The 13691-nt window shown below is 42.7% G+C and overlaps 1 protein-coding gene across 1 annotated transcript in view; it reads right to left on the minus strand.

Moving 5' to 3' along the window:
- The window catches only part of TSPAN12 (tetraspanin 12), a 41037-nt gene extending 36056 nt beyond the window's left edge, over positions 1-4981 (minus strand). The window contains exons 1-2 of the mRNA XM_058805243.1: positions 4847-4981; positions 4358-4494 (exon numbers count right to left, since the gene is read on the minus strand). Coding sequence (XP_058661226.1) covers positions 4358-4423 — 66 coding nt within the window. The 5' untranslated portion in view covers positions 4424-4494; positions 4847-4981. The remainder of the gene's footprint in view (positions 1-4357; positions 4495-4846) is intronic.
- Positions 4982-13691: the final 8710 nt, after the last annotated feature.

A 13691-nucleotide genomic window follows, 5' to 3' on the forward strand; every position in this document is an offset into this window, starting at 1 on the left:
TTAGGACATACTCTAGTGATGTTAACAATGTTGTATAAATATTACAGCCTAAAGAAACCAAAAAGTAAGAGATTTCTCAAATACCAGAATTAAAAATAGTTCTGGTCCTTTAAAAGTCCTCTTATAGCTTTCTCTGTTGAAAGCATTCCTTTAAAAAGACAGCATATTCCCACAGAAGCCACAGCTATTTTCTTTATACAAAGAATGCTAAGAAAAGCAGGTTTTAATTCCACATGTCTAAACTGCAGTCTCTAAAATCAGAGGATATTAGCCTAAAACACAGTTTACTGTGCTACAGGTACCTGGCCAGGCAGTGTTCATTTCAACGGATATTATTTGCCACTTAAAACGGTGCCCCAGAATTTTCATTCCAAGTATCTACAAATCCCACCAACAAGAGTGGAAGTCAAAACACAGGAGAAACAACCTCTATGCAGAATCTGGTTTCACAGAAGGCAGGATAGACTGATTTCTTTCTCATTTCAGAACAGACTTGAAAAATAAAGCAAAAAATTACAAGATTCAACACATGCATTTGAAGTTGGATAAAACAGGAAATAAAATATCATTGCTTCCAACCACCCTTAGTTACTTCCTAGCACAACACATACTCACTTGCTCTGAGTTCTCAATCAGTACACATAGGCAAAACTAGATTTAAGTGTGCAAAGTATTCAAATGGAAAACTAACTGGAAGCATGCTCCACTTTCATTTAATGTGATTTTTTTTTTAAACTTTGTTCACAAACACAAGCTCGAGATAGATGCAAACAATTTCCACTACCTGCCAGAAGTGTTTATTGGCTGCAAGCACACAAGTGAAATTAAATGGTACTGCTGAAGGAAATCTTAAACACTGCTCAACAGAAACAGCATATCCCTAGGCAAAAAAAAGCTCATGAGGTGAAAGGAAAGTGGCACCATCACTGTCTTGGCTCAAACATCCACTGACACTATTAATCATCAGTTAAGAGATCCTTACCACCTGTGACACAGTCAACTTCAACTTACAACCTTGATTTGTCCGCAGCACTACATACAGTCATCCTCAATTACAAGCCACACAACAGCAGCTGCTCCTGCCTCACATGCTCACCAGGAAAAAAAAAAAATTTTGTTTTCTCAAGACAGAAAGTCTATACAGACTTTTTCATGCACTTCCTGCAATGTTGTACTTCACTTTTCTTCCAAAAAATTGATAAAATTATTGCATTGCTTTTAGTTGCATTATTGTCACTATCTAGTTCATCTATTTCAACTATTAATAACTTTTTTTAACGAACATACATGGCTAAGCTGCAAAGAAAAGTAGAACAAACCTGTACATCTCAAAACTACTGCTTTGCTTAATCTCCTACTACTGTAAGCAGCCAGGAGGCTGAATTTTCCCTGTATTCAGCACCATTTGCCAGTTCCTGTTCTAGCACAACCCACAGGGAATACTTGCACTTCAGTATCTCCTGTGATATGTCTGTGTCATTATTAGAGGCTGACCATGTTCTCTGACTCAAGGTCTGCCTAGTATAAATGCTTGCAAAGGTGGTGTGACTAGGAAAACAACCACAGCAAAATACAGAACAGTGGCAGCACTGCAAAGTGTGGCAAAGAGGGATTCTGTGAGGGCAAGTCATGCTCAAAATGAATGAGGATACTCATGTTACACCCAGGACTGCTATGAGCTGGGACAGCATCGGGAGCTTGCCAACCCAGCAAAGCCCCCACCAGAAGGAAAAACCCTGCAGTCTCATAAACTGCATATAACATATTTGAAAAGCCATCAAAACTAAACTTCTCCAAGTCCCAACACACACACTATCTAGATATAACAAAGACCAGCACTGTCCCCAAGAACAGCAGTAGGAACACGTCTTCCCTCAAGAACAGCTAAAATAGGCTGCTTAGCTAAGCACTAAGTCTTGACCACAAAACACCAAATCATGCCTTTTTGGAGGTCTTCTCTTTTATTAAGCTGTCCAGAATTTAATATACTGGAAATGGTAGTGTTACAGAACATAGAATCAAGATGGATCCCTCAGTCTTGCAGATTATGCTAAGAAGTGATACCCATTTATAAATATATCTGAGGATTGCAGAAGAATGAATCCAAATGTTAACTGCAGGATTTAGTCTGATGGATACTCCTTGTCCAGGGCACTGTCAAAAAAACCACAGCCAAAAAAAATTAGAAGACTGAGGATGTCCTGAAAATGCAACTTCCACTGCTATGAAAGAGACTTCCTGCAGTCAGATGCATGCTTCAGTTGACCATGGAAAAAGCTTCCAGAAGGGTATCATCAGGTCTATGACCAACACCAGTCACTTAATAAACAACAGTTAGAGCACTGATGATGAATTTATTTCCATCTTGTAAGAAGAAAGGCTTTCTGCAAGCTGCAGGTCCTGAAGTAGCAATCCACTCACTTCCACAAAACTAATGTTCTTCGGGAGCAGAAAAGGCAGTACATTTACTGGTCCATTATAAAACATGATGACCCAGTACAACAGAGCCTTGGCCTTTCAGCTGATTGCTTATGGATTATTTACAGGTCAGCAGACTTTGGGTCAAAAGTGACAGAAAGCATTGTAACAACACTTCCTGCCTGCCTCCCTCTCATGCACACACAGGTACATGACAGCTCAGCAGCTGGGCTCAGTAAAAAAAGTTTATTTTCAAACAGAGCATACAGCTGTACATTTACAAGCACTACTATGGAGAATCAACAAGGATAGCAGCAGAGTGACTGACAAAGTTCTCTCACTCCTCTGCTTCCACAGGCACCAAACCCAACCAAATAATGCAGACAGCAGTGTTTTGCAGCCACCATCTGCACCTTCAGTTTTCCAGCAGTATTCATGATCAGACTAGCCATTTGTGTCATCTTAAGGAGCTTCATATGCACTATCTATCCTCACCAAGCTGGCAATGACAAATGCTGAACTCCCATCACATGTACTGGGACAGCTGCACACAGGACACACTTTGAAGTTTACTTCAGATGTTCTCTTCTAAGAGCTTGACAGTCAGACCGTACCAGACAGTTTCCTGCACAGTTTTATTCAGGACTTCAAAGGCTTCATGACCTCAGCTTGAACAAAGCAATCATTTTTGCACAAAAACTACCATTCTGTTCCACATGCTGTTTAACAGTTTTCTCTTTCATTCATATTCTGATTTCCACTTAGTTTTCAGTCATCATGGGACTCCATGTCAATTCCAAAGCCCCTGCCATGGCCAGGGACACCATTCACTAGAACAGGTTACTCAAAGCTTGAACACTTCCAGGAATGAATTTATTTAGGCAACCTGTTTCAGCAACTCACTGGTACCACAGTAAGAATTTCTTCCGTGATAATATGTAATGTAAACCTACTCCCTTTCAGTCTGAAGCCACTCCCCCTTGTCCTGTCACTACATGCTCCAGTAAACATCCCTTCTCCATCTTCCTTGTAGGCTCCCTTCAGGTACTGGAAGGGCCCAAATAGGTCACCTCAAAGCTTTCTTTCTTCCAGGCTGAAAAATCCCAATCCTCTCTGCCTTTTCTCGCAGAAGAGCTGCTCCACCCCTCTAATGATCTCCTCGGGACCCACACCAACAGGTCAATGTCCTTCCTGGGTTGGGGATCCCAGAGCTGGATGCAGGTAGAAAAAAAATCAGATATAAACTAGGTTTGATCCCATCCCTGCATTATTCAAGTCTAGAGCACCTCAGGAGGCAGCCCTGACGTGAGCCCCAGGTGTGAGACCCAGACGTGCGGTCGTCCATTTACATCCCTTACCATGCACAAATCTCACCTATTCAAGTGAAAGAGATTGTTGCAAATGAGTGAGGACTCTGAAAATATCCATCCTGCTGTTTCTTCAAAGCTCCAAAAGTTTAAGGAACAAGAGTTGATCACACCCACTTGTGCTGAGAGTGAGAAACCCTGCTGCTATAAACACAGCTTTGACTGAAATCCTCAAAACAAAAGGCCTTGCCTGCCACTTAGGATTTGTCCACTGAATGCACAAAAAAGACTCTGGGCTGACTATTCAAGTACCTTTGAGAGCTTGGAGTTCATCTCGGGTCATAGGATGCTCTGAAACTCACCCATCCAGAAGCCACCCGTGAATATTCCCCTCCGTACATATTACAGATACACCAATTCCCACGAGTAACCCTAATTCAATTTTACTTCCTACTTGTTTCCAAAGGCATTTTTTCCCCCCAGTAAAATGCACTCCCCTGCGGGAGCTGCCTGGCACGGGGCCAAGGGCACCAGGGCAGCACCTCCGGCCCAGCGCGGCCAGCCCGCGGCCGTGCCCGCCCTTCGCCTCCGGGACGGCACCTGCCCGGCCCGGCCCGGCCCGGCGCACTCACCCAGAAGAGCAGGTTGAGGGCGTAGAGCAGGCAGCGCAGGCACTTCACCGAGTCCTCCCTGGCCATGGCGAGCCCCCGCGGGACACAGCCCCATCCTCTCACCACATCCTCCCTCCCGAGGCCGGGCCGCCGGCGCCCTGCAGGAGAAGAGGGGGAGAGAGGGAGAGGATGGGTGAGTCCGCCTTACAGAGGGACCAGCGCGCAGGTGGAGGCGGCGGAGCCGCGCCGAGCCCGGACCGGCCGCGCCCCGCAGAGACCCCCGGCAGCCTCCCCTCGCCTCCCGCCCCGCCCGGAGACAGCGAGGGGCGAGCTGTTCTCATAAAAATAATACATGCGCGGGCAGGGAGAAGCTGCGGGCTATCCCAGGGGCACAGCGGGGCTGAGCTGAGGGCAGCGGAGGCACGGCCCGGGGACGCCAGCTCCCTCTCAGCCCAGGATGGACGCGCTGCCCGGGGGAGGCAGGGCGGCCGTGGGACAGCGGCCACTTACCTCCCGGACGCCTCCAGCACTCACTTGCTCCAGCGAGCACTCATGGGGCCGGGGCGCGGCAGCGCAGCGCGGAGCCGCGGCGCCCATGCCCTGCGGCGGGCGCGGGGAAAGGTCCGGTCCCGGCGAAGGTCCGGCCCGGCCCGGCCCGGCCCCGCGGCTGTCCCGGCCCCTCCGCCCCGCCCGCAGCGCTCCGCCAGCCCGCGGCGCCCGCGCATGCGCCGCTGCCCGCCCGGTCCTAGCGCCGCCGCCAGCGCCGTCCGGGAGCGGACGGACCCCGGCGGGGCCGGGCAGGGCTGTGCCTCAGGCGGGGCTGTGCCCCCGGCTCCCGGGCAGGGCTGTGCCTCGGTTCCCGGGCAGGGCTGTGCCTCAGGCGGGGCTGTGCCCCCGGCTCCCGGGCAGGGCTGTGCCTCAGGCGGGGCTGTGCCCCCGGCTCCCGGGCAGGGTTGTGCCCCCGGCCGGGCTGTGCCTCTGGCACCACGCTTGTGCCACCCTCATCGTAGCGGAGCTTCGGAGCTGGTGGCTTTTCCTTCTCCTTCAGGGGAGATGTTAAGCGACGAGCTGACTGGAGTTGAATGACATGAAGCCTCCTCTCTTGTGACACGTTGGCCCAGGGTGGCACATGCCACGCGAAAGGCGTTTGCAGTGTTTCACAGGAATCTCACAAGGTTCCAGTGTCTGCGCCGGAAATTAAACTCTGCCAACATCAACCCCAAATCTAGTCATTTACAGCCCAGCACCCACTCCCTTTGCTAAACAGCAAATTTAGAAAAGCAATCATATTGGAGAGATATTATTCTAGAAATGGCCAAAATCTCTAGTTATTTCGGAAAAATGGTCATTAACTTGCCCCGTAATGTATGTGGAACTTAGAAATGACACAACTGAGCTGAAAAAAGTCATCCTTCTGAAATCCATTAGTGTCTGTGTGCATCTGGTGATCAGGGTAGGAATTCTGTAGAATCTCAGGATGGGTTGAGACCTCAAAGCTTATCTAGTTCCAGCTTCTCTTAACCTTGGAGCTCATCTAGTTCCAACACCCTCCGAAAGGCGTTCTGCTCCTCTGCAGCCAACACCTTTCACCAGGTTACTCAGAGCAGCCTTGAACACCTCCAGGGATGGGACATCCACAGCTTCACTGGGCAACCTGTTCCAGTGCTTCATCACCTTCACAGTAATGAATTTTTTCCCCAATATGCAGTCTAAACCTTCTCTATTTAATTGATATTGATGTCTGTATTGTTACATTGTGTGTGTATATATATGCACACATATATTTCAAAACTAAGAACTATATTTAAAACTCGGAGTTACATGCAGATTAGTAACAAGTTTTCCATTAATACATTCAAAGGTGTTGCAGTGCCACCATCACAAAAATTAGAAGAAAATATACTGAAAAATATTTCATAACTAGAATAGGAAAATACTCGAGTTCATGATATGTAAAGATTGTTTTAACAACTGCTAGTTAAAGCTGAGAAAGAGGAAAAATTTTATGCATTACATTTTATGTAATGCATAAAATCTAGCTCTTGTAAGGCCAAAGAAAAAACTGTTTCTTGAAAAAACAATGTCTTTTGTTGAAAAACCACACAAAGTCCAGATATTCAAATGCTTATTACTGAAGCTGCTGGTGGAATCTCAATTCAGTTTTAATTTCACTGTTTGATGCTTTCGTGGTGAACTGGAGCAGAGTCTTCAGGTGTATTTGCTCCTCCTTAAAAAGAAAGTTAAATGAACATGGGAGGACATAAAATCCCATGCAACAGGGACTTTATGACAAATTTATATAAGTGCAAATTGTAGTTAAGTTGAAAATAGTTAAGTATATTGCAGAAAAGTGGCGTGTGAAGATTTTTCCTCCTTGAAATTTGCTAAGCTTTAACTGCTATTTTGATCCTCTGTGAAATCAGGAGCCTATCTGGGAAGTGTAGTAGCCACATTTAAAATCTTCAGTGAATGTTGATAATTCCATACCTAAATAAGCCAACTTGAGCTATAACAGACACTGTTAAAAGGTGACATTGTACATTCATTCTGCTGTTTACATACCATTCATTCTTTTTATTACTACAGACTTCACATGAACACAGTCAGTTAGATCTTGAACAGGTATTGTATTTTCAGTGAATCTATGCCAGTTTACAAAAACAGTGTCAGTTTACAACTGAGCTCCAGCCTTGGCTAAGAACAATCCAATCTGACCTAAGCCAACATAAAAATAACTCAGGTTGTGTTTGTGTTATTAATTGTTCCTGGGAAGACAGCAAATTGCTTGAGCAAAATTTTATAAAAAATGCACTACAAAGATATACTACAAAGATATACTACAAAGAAAAAAAATGCACTACATCTTACACTCAGTGGTTTTTCTTTAAACATGCCTAAAATAGCATACAAGAAGTTCTCTTACTCATTTCAGATATTTTTTGGCTTGGAGTAAAAATATTCCTAAAGTGTGATAATGAAATTAAGAAAAAAGAAAATCAGTCTCTTAGACATCTTACATGTTTAAAATCCTGCTAAAAAATGGCACTTCAAGATTTTATGCCTCTGAGTTTTCATTCTTTGAGGTCTTTGGTCATAAGCTGCTCTCAGACTAATTTTTTTAAATTCTGCTGCAACAACTTCATCACAAATATAAAGAGGGTCTCCTAGTTGATTAAGCAATTTCTCTGTCATTTTTGTTGTTAGCTAAAATATTAGCTGTGCAGAAGAGATTTTGCTCAAAATCTAAAGAAAACAGGTCCCATTTATGAATGTCTGCTCAACTCTGTAAGGGAAAGAACAAGGTCTCTTTGGAATACTGCTTTCCACCAGGCTATCAGACTTTGGGATATTTCCGTGCTGTCAGCACTGGGAAAGAAATACACAGGCAGTTCCCATACATTCTAAAGAGTAACCTGTTTATTTAGAGCTAGACAAGAGAGTATTTTTTATAAACAGAAGTGTAATGGTGGAGCTCTTTATAAGTTTTTGAAATATGTGTTTGCTGTTAGCAAGCAATGCTTATTTAATGCACAGAGACTTATGAGCATGGAAAGCCTTGTGGATTGGTATTTTTGCTTGGATTCTCAGATGCCTAATAAACTACAATCTGAGAGACTTCTTTTTCTGTCACAGGACATCCGCAATGGCTTTCCAATATGAATTCTCTAGACTTAAATAAAATGTTCATGATACAGTCTTTCCATCAATGACAGAAGAGGGGGATGGGAATTCAATTAATTCAAATAATCTCTTTCCTCTGCTTATCTGCCTATTTCAATTTGATGGAAACTTAATATCTGTAAGTTATATCTGTAAGCTCCTTTGTCAGATGTGCTTGAAATTAGCCAGCAGGTTCAAAATCTATTAGAAGGGTATGGTTTGATAGACATTTAGTGTGTGTGAATGCAACAGTATGGTTTTGTAAGCTGTTCCTCATCAGGAAACCTGAATAAAAGAGCAGTGGATACTAAAGACACCCATCTAGCACATGGCTGAAAGTGTCTTTAATTTAAACTCCATGATAAAGTGGAATAGCATTAGGTATGCATGTAAATTTATAGGTGACAATTACCTGTTAATATTTGGCAGGAAACTTCATCACTGAAAAAGTGATTAGTTAAATAATGACCTTTTGTATGCCACCATAGCATTTAAAATTACTCAGGTGAGCAGTGAACTGAGGAACATACACATAGATGTGCTTTGGCACATACTCATTTTCATTCTGTGATGTATCTACTCTACTTGGTCAACTCCAATGAAGAAATTGTTCATGGACAGGTTTATTTCCAAGATTTTAGTATAAGCTAGAAATATCTTTGGTGGCACCATGGTAGTTCTTAATGAGTTAATGTTTTTTTCCCAACACATTGTCTGTTAGGCATGGAAATTCTGTGATCCCTTTAGTTTCCATGGTATTTGTAAAGTTTCAAGGATAATTAAGTGATTCCTTTTTACAAATGGCTTTTTGATTCCAAGTCCCTGCCAGGAATAGCCTGGGCAGGCAAATTCTATAACTGACCTCTGCCTGCAATGAGTACCTTGCATGACTAACAGCATCAACACTGAGTTCAGGATGGATTTCTCAAGCTAGCTTGTCAGTGTCTCAGGTAGGCATCTCATCACTTGGTCTTGCCTTCTCGGTCTTTTACTTGGTTGTAATGGTATTCTGTGCTCAGCTTAGCTCTTTCTCAGCTTTGCTCCAAATCTGTCTGCTCTTTAGACTCAGAATTACTTAATTCCCTTCCCTTTGTTCTTTGAGCTGTTTTCTCTAGAACCCTTAGCTCTATGTTTCTCTTCTTCTGCTCTTTGCTTGATACCTTTCTTAACTTCATTGGGGTCTGGTCTGTCTTGCTTTTACACTTGGTTCTTGTCTGGTCATCAGCTCTGGTTATGACCTTCTGCCCAATGAATATGCCTCTCTAATGACAGGTTTAACGTCAAGCACAGGATGGAGGTTTGTTTAGGAAAAGAAATTATCAGATAAACAAACATCTTTAAAATGGAAGGTGTTCTAGTTGGCTCAGGAATAGCCTATATTGTAAATGCATGTTTGTAACAGAACCCAGCATTGCTACCCTGAGGTAGAAGTTCCCTTCTTTCTTTTGAAACTAAGACATCAAAAGGCACCAACTTTTTCCTGTCTCTAGAGCTTGGTTTTACTTGAACATGTAAACAATGGTCTGAAATAAGGGAGCACTTGAAATTAATAAAATGCAGATTAACAAGATTAGGTAATTAAAACCATAGTCTTGGAAATACTTTGGTTTAATGGGCTCTTGAAAATGGTCTTCAATGCTTTCTAGCTCAGCAGCTTCCCTAGGCTCTCTGAATTGAAGTAACACTTCAGCAGGATTTTTTCTGGGATCTAGATGGATGAATCCCTGAGCAACATGGTCTGACCTCACAGCTGGTCCCTTCAAACCTAAGTTAATCTCTAAACCTGTGTTTCTGCTTATGTCCTTTCTTTCACCTGTCCTGGCCATCAGTATCCCTCTAGAATCTCCTCGTAGTCACACTTTGACTGGGGAGGACTGTCCTCCTTCTTGTTTAACTAGAGGAAAGCAGCAGCAGTGACAAGGCAAACAAGTGTCCCTATGTTGGGGACCCCCGGTCTGTATGGGATATTATGGATGGGGTCTCACCAGAGCATAGTAGAGGGGCAGAATCCCCTCCCTCAGCCTGCTGCCCACATCTCCTTTTGATGCTGCCCAAGATACATTTGGCTTTTTGGGCTGTGAGCATACACTGCCAGGTAATGTTGAGCTTCTTGTACAACAGTGCCCCAAAGTCCTTCTTTTCAGAGCTGCTCTCAATTCCTTCTCTTCCCAGCCTCTGTTTATGCTTGTGATTTCCCCAACGCAGGTGCAAGACCTTGCATTTGGCCTTGTTGAACTTCATGAGGTTTGCATAGGCCCTCCTCTGAAGTTTCCTAAGTTTCAGTTTCTTACCAGTTATCCTCAGAGTCCTGTGGACTACAGTCCACACTTCCTTTTCAGGCACAACAGGGGATTTTACATGAGCAAAGAGCACATTTTATTATCTTTGATGTGTCAACAGCACTGCTAGTTATCAAGGTTGCTGACACTTCTTATCATAGTGCCCTGGTGCTATGGAAATACAAAGGAGATCTCATCACTAGAGAGCAGCCACTTTGGAGAACTGTAGTCAGTCTCCACTGCAAAGCTCCTGTGTGGCAACTTGCTTTAATCACATTTTTCCCAGGCAGTTATTTTGTTCTCTCTTTTCATTGTCCAGCTTGAGATCTCACAGGCTGATTCAGAGAAATACTAAACATTCACGACTTTATCTGAAGCTTCTGGGAACTGCCCTTTAGAAATATGAAATGTAACTCACTGTGAATTACTCAGATGGATTAGCTGGAATTCTCAGATACTTGTGTTGAACAGCTATAGGGAAGAGATGATAAAACTGTTCTTTCAGAGAAATGTGGAGGAATGTTTGTGAAACACGTGTGCTATGAGTCACAAAACAAACTGGCAGGAAATGTATGGCTGTCCTAACAGCTAAAACTTAACAGCTATTTCCACTTAACAGTGGAAGATATATAGACCTTACGCTGAAAGAGGCTAAAAGAATATACTAAAAAGCTCATTCTTTGCACATAATGAAGCAGGGGTCAAGGAGAAGAAGGCGTATGATTGTATAACTGAAGTTGATCATGTAATTTACTAAGGGAATAAAGATTCATCAACATCTTTAATTCTGACACCTCCTTATTTTTCAGCGTTTGGTAAATTATCTCTTAGGGCAGTTTTTCTTTGGGAAGGTGCATATGAAATATGTTTTTAAAGAAAAGTCTCTTGCCAGCTAAGGTGAATATGCTACTCTGCACATAGCTGCCTTTTGGTCACCTGTTACACCTTATTGTTCCACCTAACTATGGGATTCAGAGCTCAGTCTGATTAAGAATTAGCAGAGAAATCATCAGTTTTCTTGCAGCCTTACAGGGAAGGGATAAGTGTTCCCCTTCTTTCCATTTGTTTCACCTTCTTTCTTTTTCTCCTTGTCCTTCTTTTGGATATGTCTCCATATTTTTCCTTCTCCTCTTCTACATGTCCTCTACTGCTAAATCTGTTTTTCCTTTTTAGTTTCAGTATCTTGTCCAGATTCTTCTCTGCACTGAGATTGTTATCCAGGATACATAGTGAAAAATATGTAAATATGCAAATTTATAAAGCAGCCTCTGAGGTGAGGCTGTTTCTGAATCACTGTCATAGCTTAGGAAAGTTATTCTCCAGTTTAGTACTCCCCCCTAAAAAGAGCATAAACTGCTCCCCTCCCCCTCTCCAATGCAGGGCAAAAGACAAAGGTTGAGAGATAAGAACAATTTACTGTAAACAGAAATGAGATAAGAAAATGAACAGTAACAGCAACAATATTAATAACAATAGGTATAAGATTAACAATATTAATATTAATAACAAAAGGTATAAGATGGAGAAATGAAAACACGTAGAAACCGCCAACAATAAACGAATACTGACCCATTCCACCCATCTGCCGTGTCTTCTCTAACTGAAGGAACACCCTTCTCCTGGGAAACAGGAGTCCCTTTCCCCCACCCCTGGCAATGACATGGGATGGTATGGAATAACAGTAGAGTCTGGCCACACACTTTCCCAGCTACCACAAAATTTTAACCCTGTCCTGGCTGAAACCAGGACAATCACACCAGTCCTCTTATGGCAAAGCCTGAAGCGACAGTACCTGAGATGTCTTAACATAAATGGTGTTCCCTTCTCCTTGGATCTGAAGGCCCCCTTGCCTGGCTCACAGTTCTCATGAAAATTGCTTCTAAAACTGTCATTGGAGGCTTGAGTGAGATGCAGGTGAAAGCAGGAGACAAAAATGACAGAAGTAGAAACTAACAGACATTAAGAGTAGGTGAGACAAAGGAGAATGTAAAAATCTGGAGAATGATGGAGGGATGTCGAGGGTGAAAAAAGAAAACAAGACATATTGAAGAACTATATATTACTTTGCTATTATTACAATATCTGGAAGGAAGTATGAAACAAAAATGCTTTAGACTGACATCCTTCATAGAAGGAAAGAAAAGTAAGCTGTCCGGCTACAATTTTATTCTAATTACAAGACAGTTTTTTTTCCGTATCAGAAGGCACAGATTTTACCATGGCTTTTTAACTCTGATGTGTGATAACTGGATCTCTAGGAAAAAAGGTATAAGCCTGCCAAGATGGTTATCTTAACAAAAAAATTATAAAAGGCATGGCAAATCTTTATGAGGAGGATGCCTGTCAATTCATCTTTTCTTTTATGGAGTATCTTAAATGGTCAAATGGTAGGTTTTAATTGCTTTGAATTTATATGTGGAAGAAGTGACATTATCTAAGCTAAAGCTGTTTTTCTCCACAGAATGGTGACTGAGACCAAGGTTACGACGGTATTTTTCCTAATTGTAATTAGCCTCACATTTCTGCAATGCAAAGCACTGTATGCAAGAGTTATTAGACTAGCATCATGAGAGTCAGCAAGTAACTAGCTTTCATTTCAGCTGGAATCCAAAACAATCTTTCACAGGACAGTAGATGACTGTGACTTCCTTGATATTTTCTACTGCTTCCTGCAAGCTATCTGAAGTAGGTTGATTGTGCCCTAAACCTGGCCCATCTCTCTGCTAGCACATTTTGAATAGTGTTCTGCGTAGGTTCTGATTTTTCTGTGAAGCCTTTATAGCCTTGCTGCAAGACATACAGCATTACTTCATAAATACATACAGAAGAAATATTGTACAGCTTCATCTGAACAAAAACCCCCATTATATTCTCAAGTACTTGTTATTCTCAATTATTTTGAATTTTAAGTAGGCAGCTGAGAATGTACGGCATTTTTTTGGTAAAATTTCCACCACAAAGAGTCTCTTTATATTACCTTGCCTAAATGTAGCCCATTTTTCAAGGGTCAATTGGCTGCTTGTCATGTAAACAATGTGTTACTGAAATTTTGATGCATTACTCCCATGGACGACATGCACTGAGGGACTGAGGAACGGTGCTGGATTTGCAATGCAGACATAAGCATGCAGAACTGGCCTGCCACTCAGTGGTGCAGGACATCATCAGCTCTTGTGCCACCACCCTTTGGCATTGGCATGGCTGAACACAGCTGCATCATCCACCACATAAGACATACTGGGCACAAACAGGGGTACAGAAGTGCTGTACAGCTTTAGTATAGCATCCTGGAAATGCTAGAATGAGTGTAAATCAGCTTTGTAGGCAACTCTGAAAAATACAGTTAGAGAATCAAATGCCTTAAAGCTCAATTTTGTGCAACACTGAAATACCATTATTAAAGAGAATTGTCTGCT

Source organism: Ammospiza caudacuta, chromosome 5 (genome assembly GCF_027887145.1).
Source record: "Ammospiza caudacuta isolate bAmmCau1 chromosome 5, bAmmCau1.pri, whole genome shotgun sequence".
In the NCBI taxonomy this organism is placed as follows: Eukaryota; Metazoa; Chordata; class Aves; order Passeriformes; family Passerellidae; genus Ammospiza; species Ammospiza caudacuta.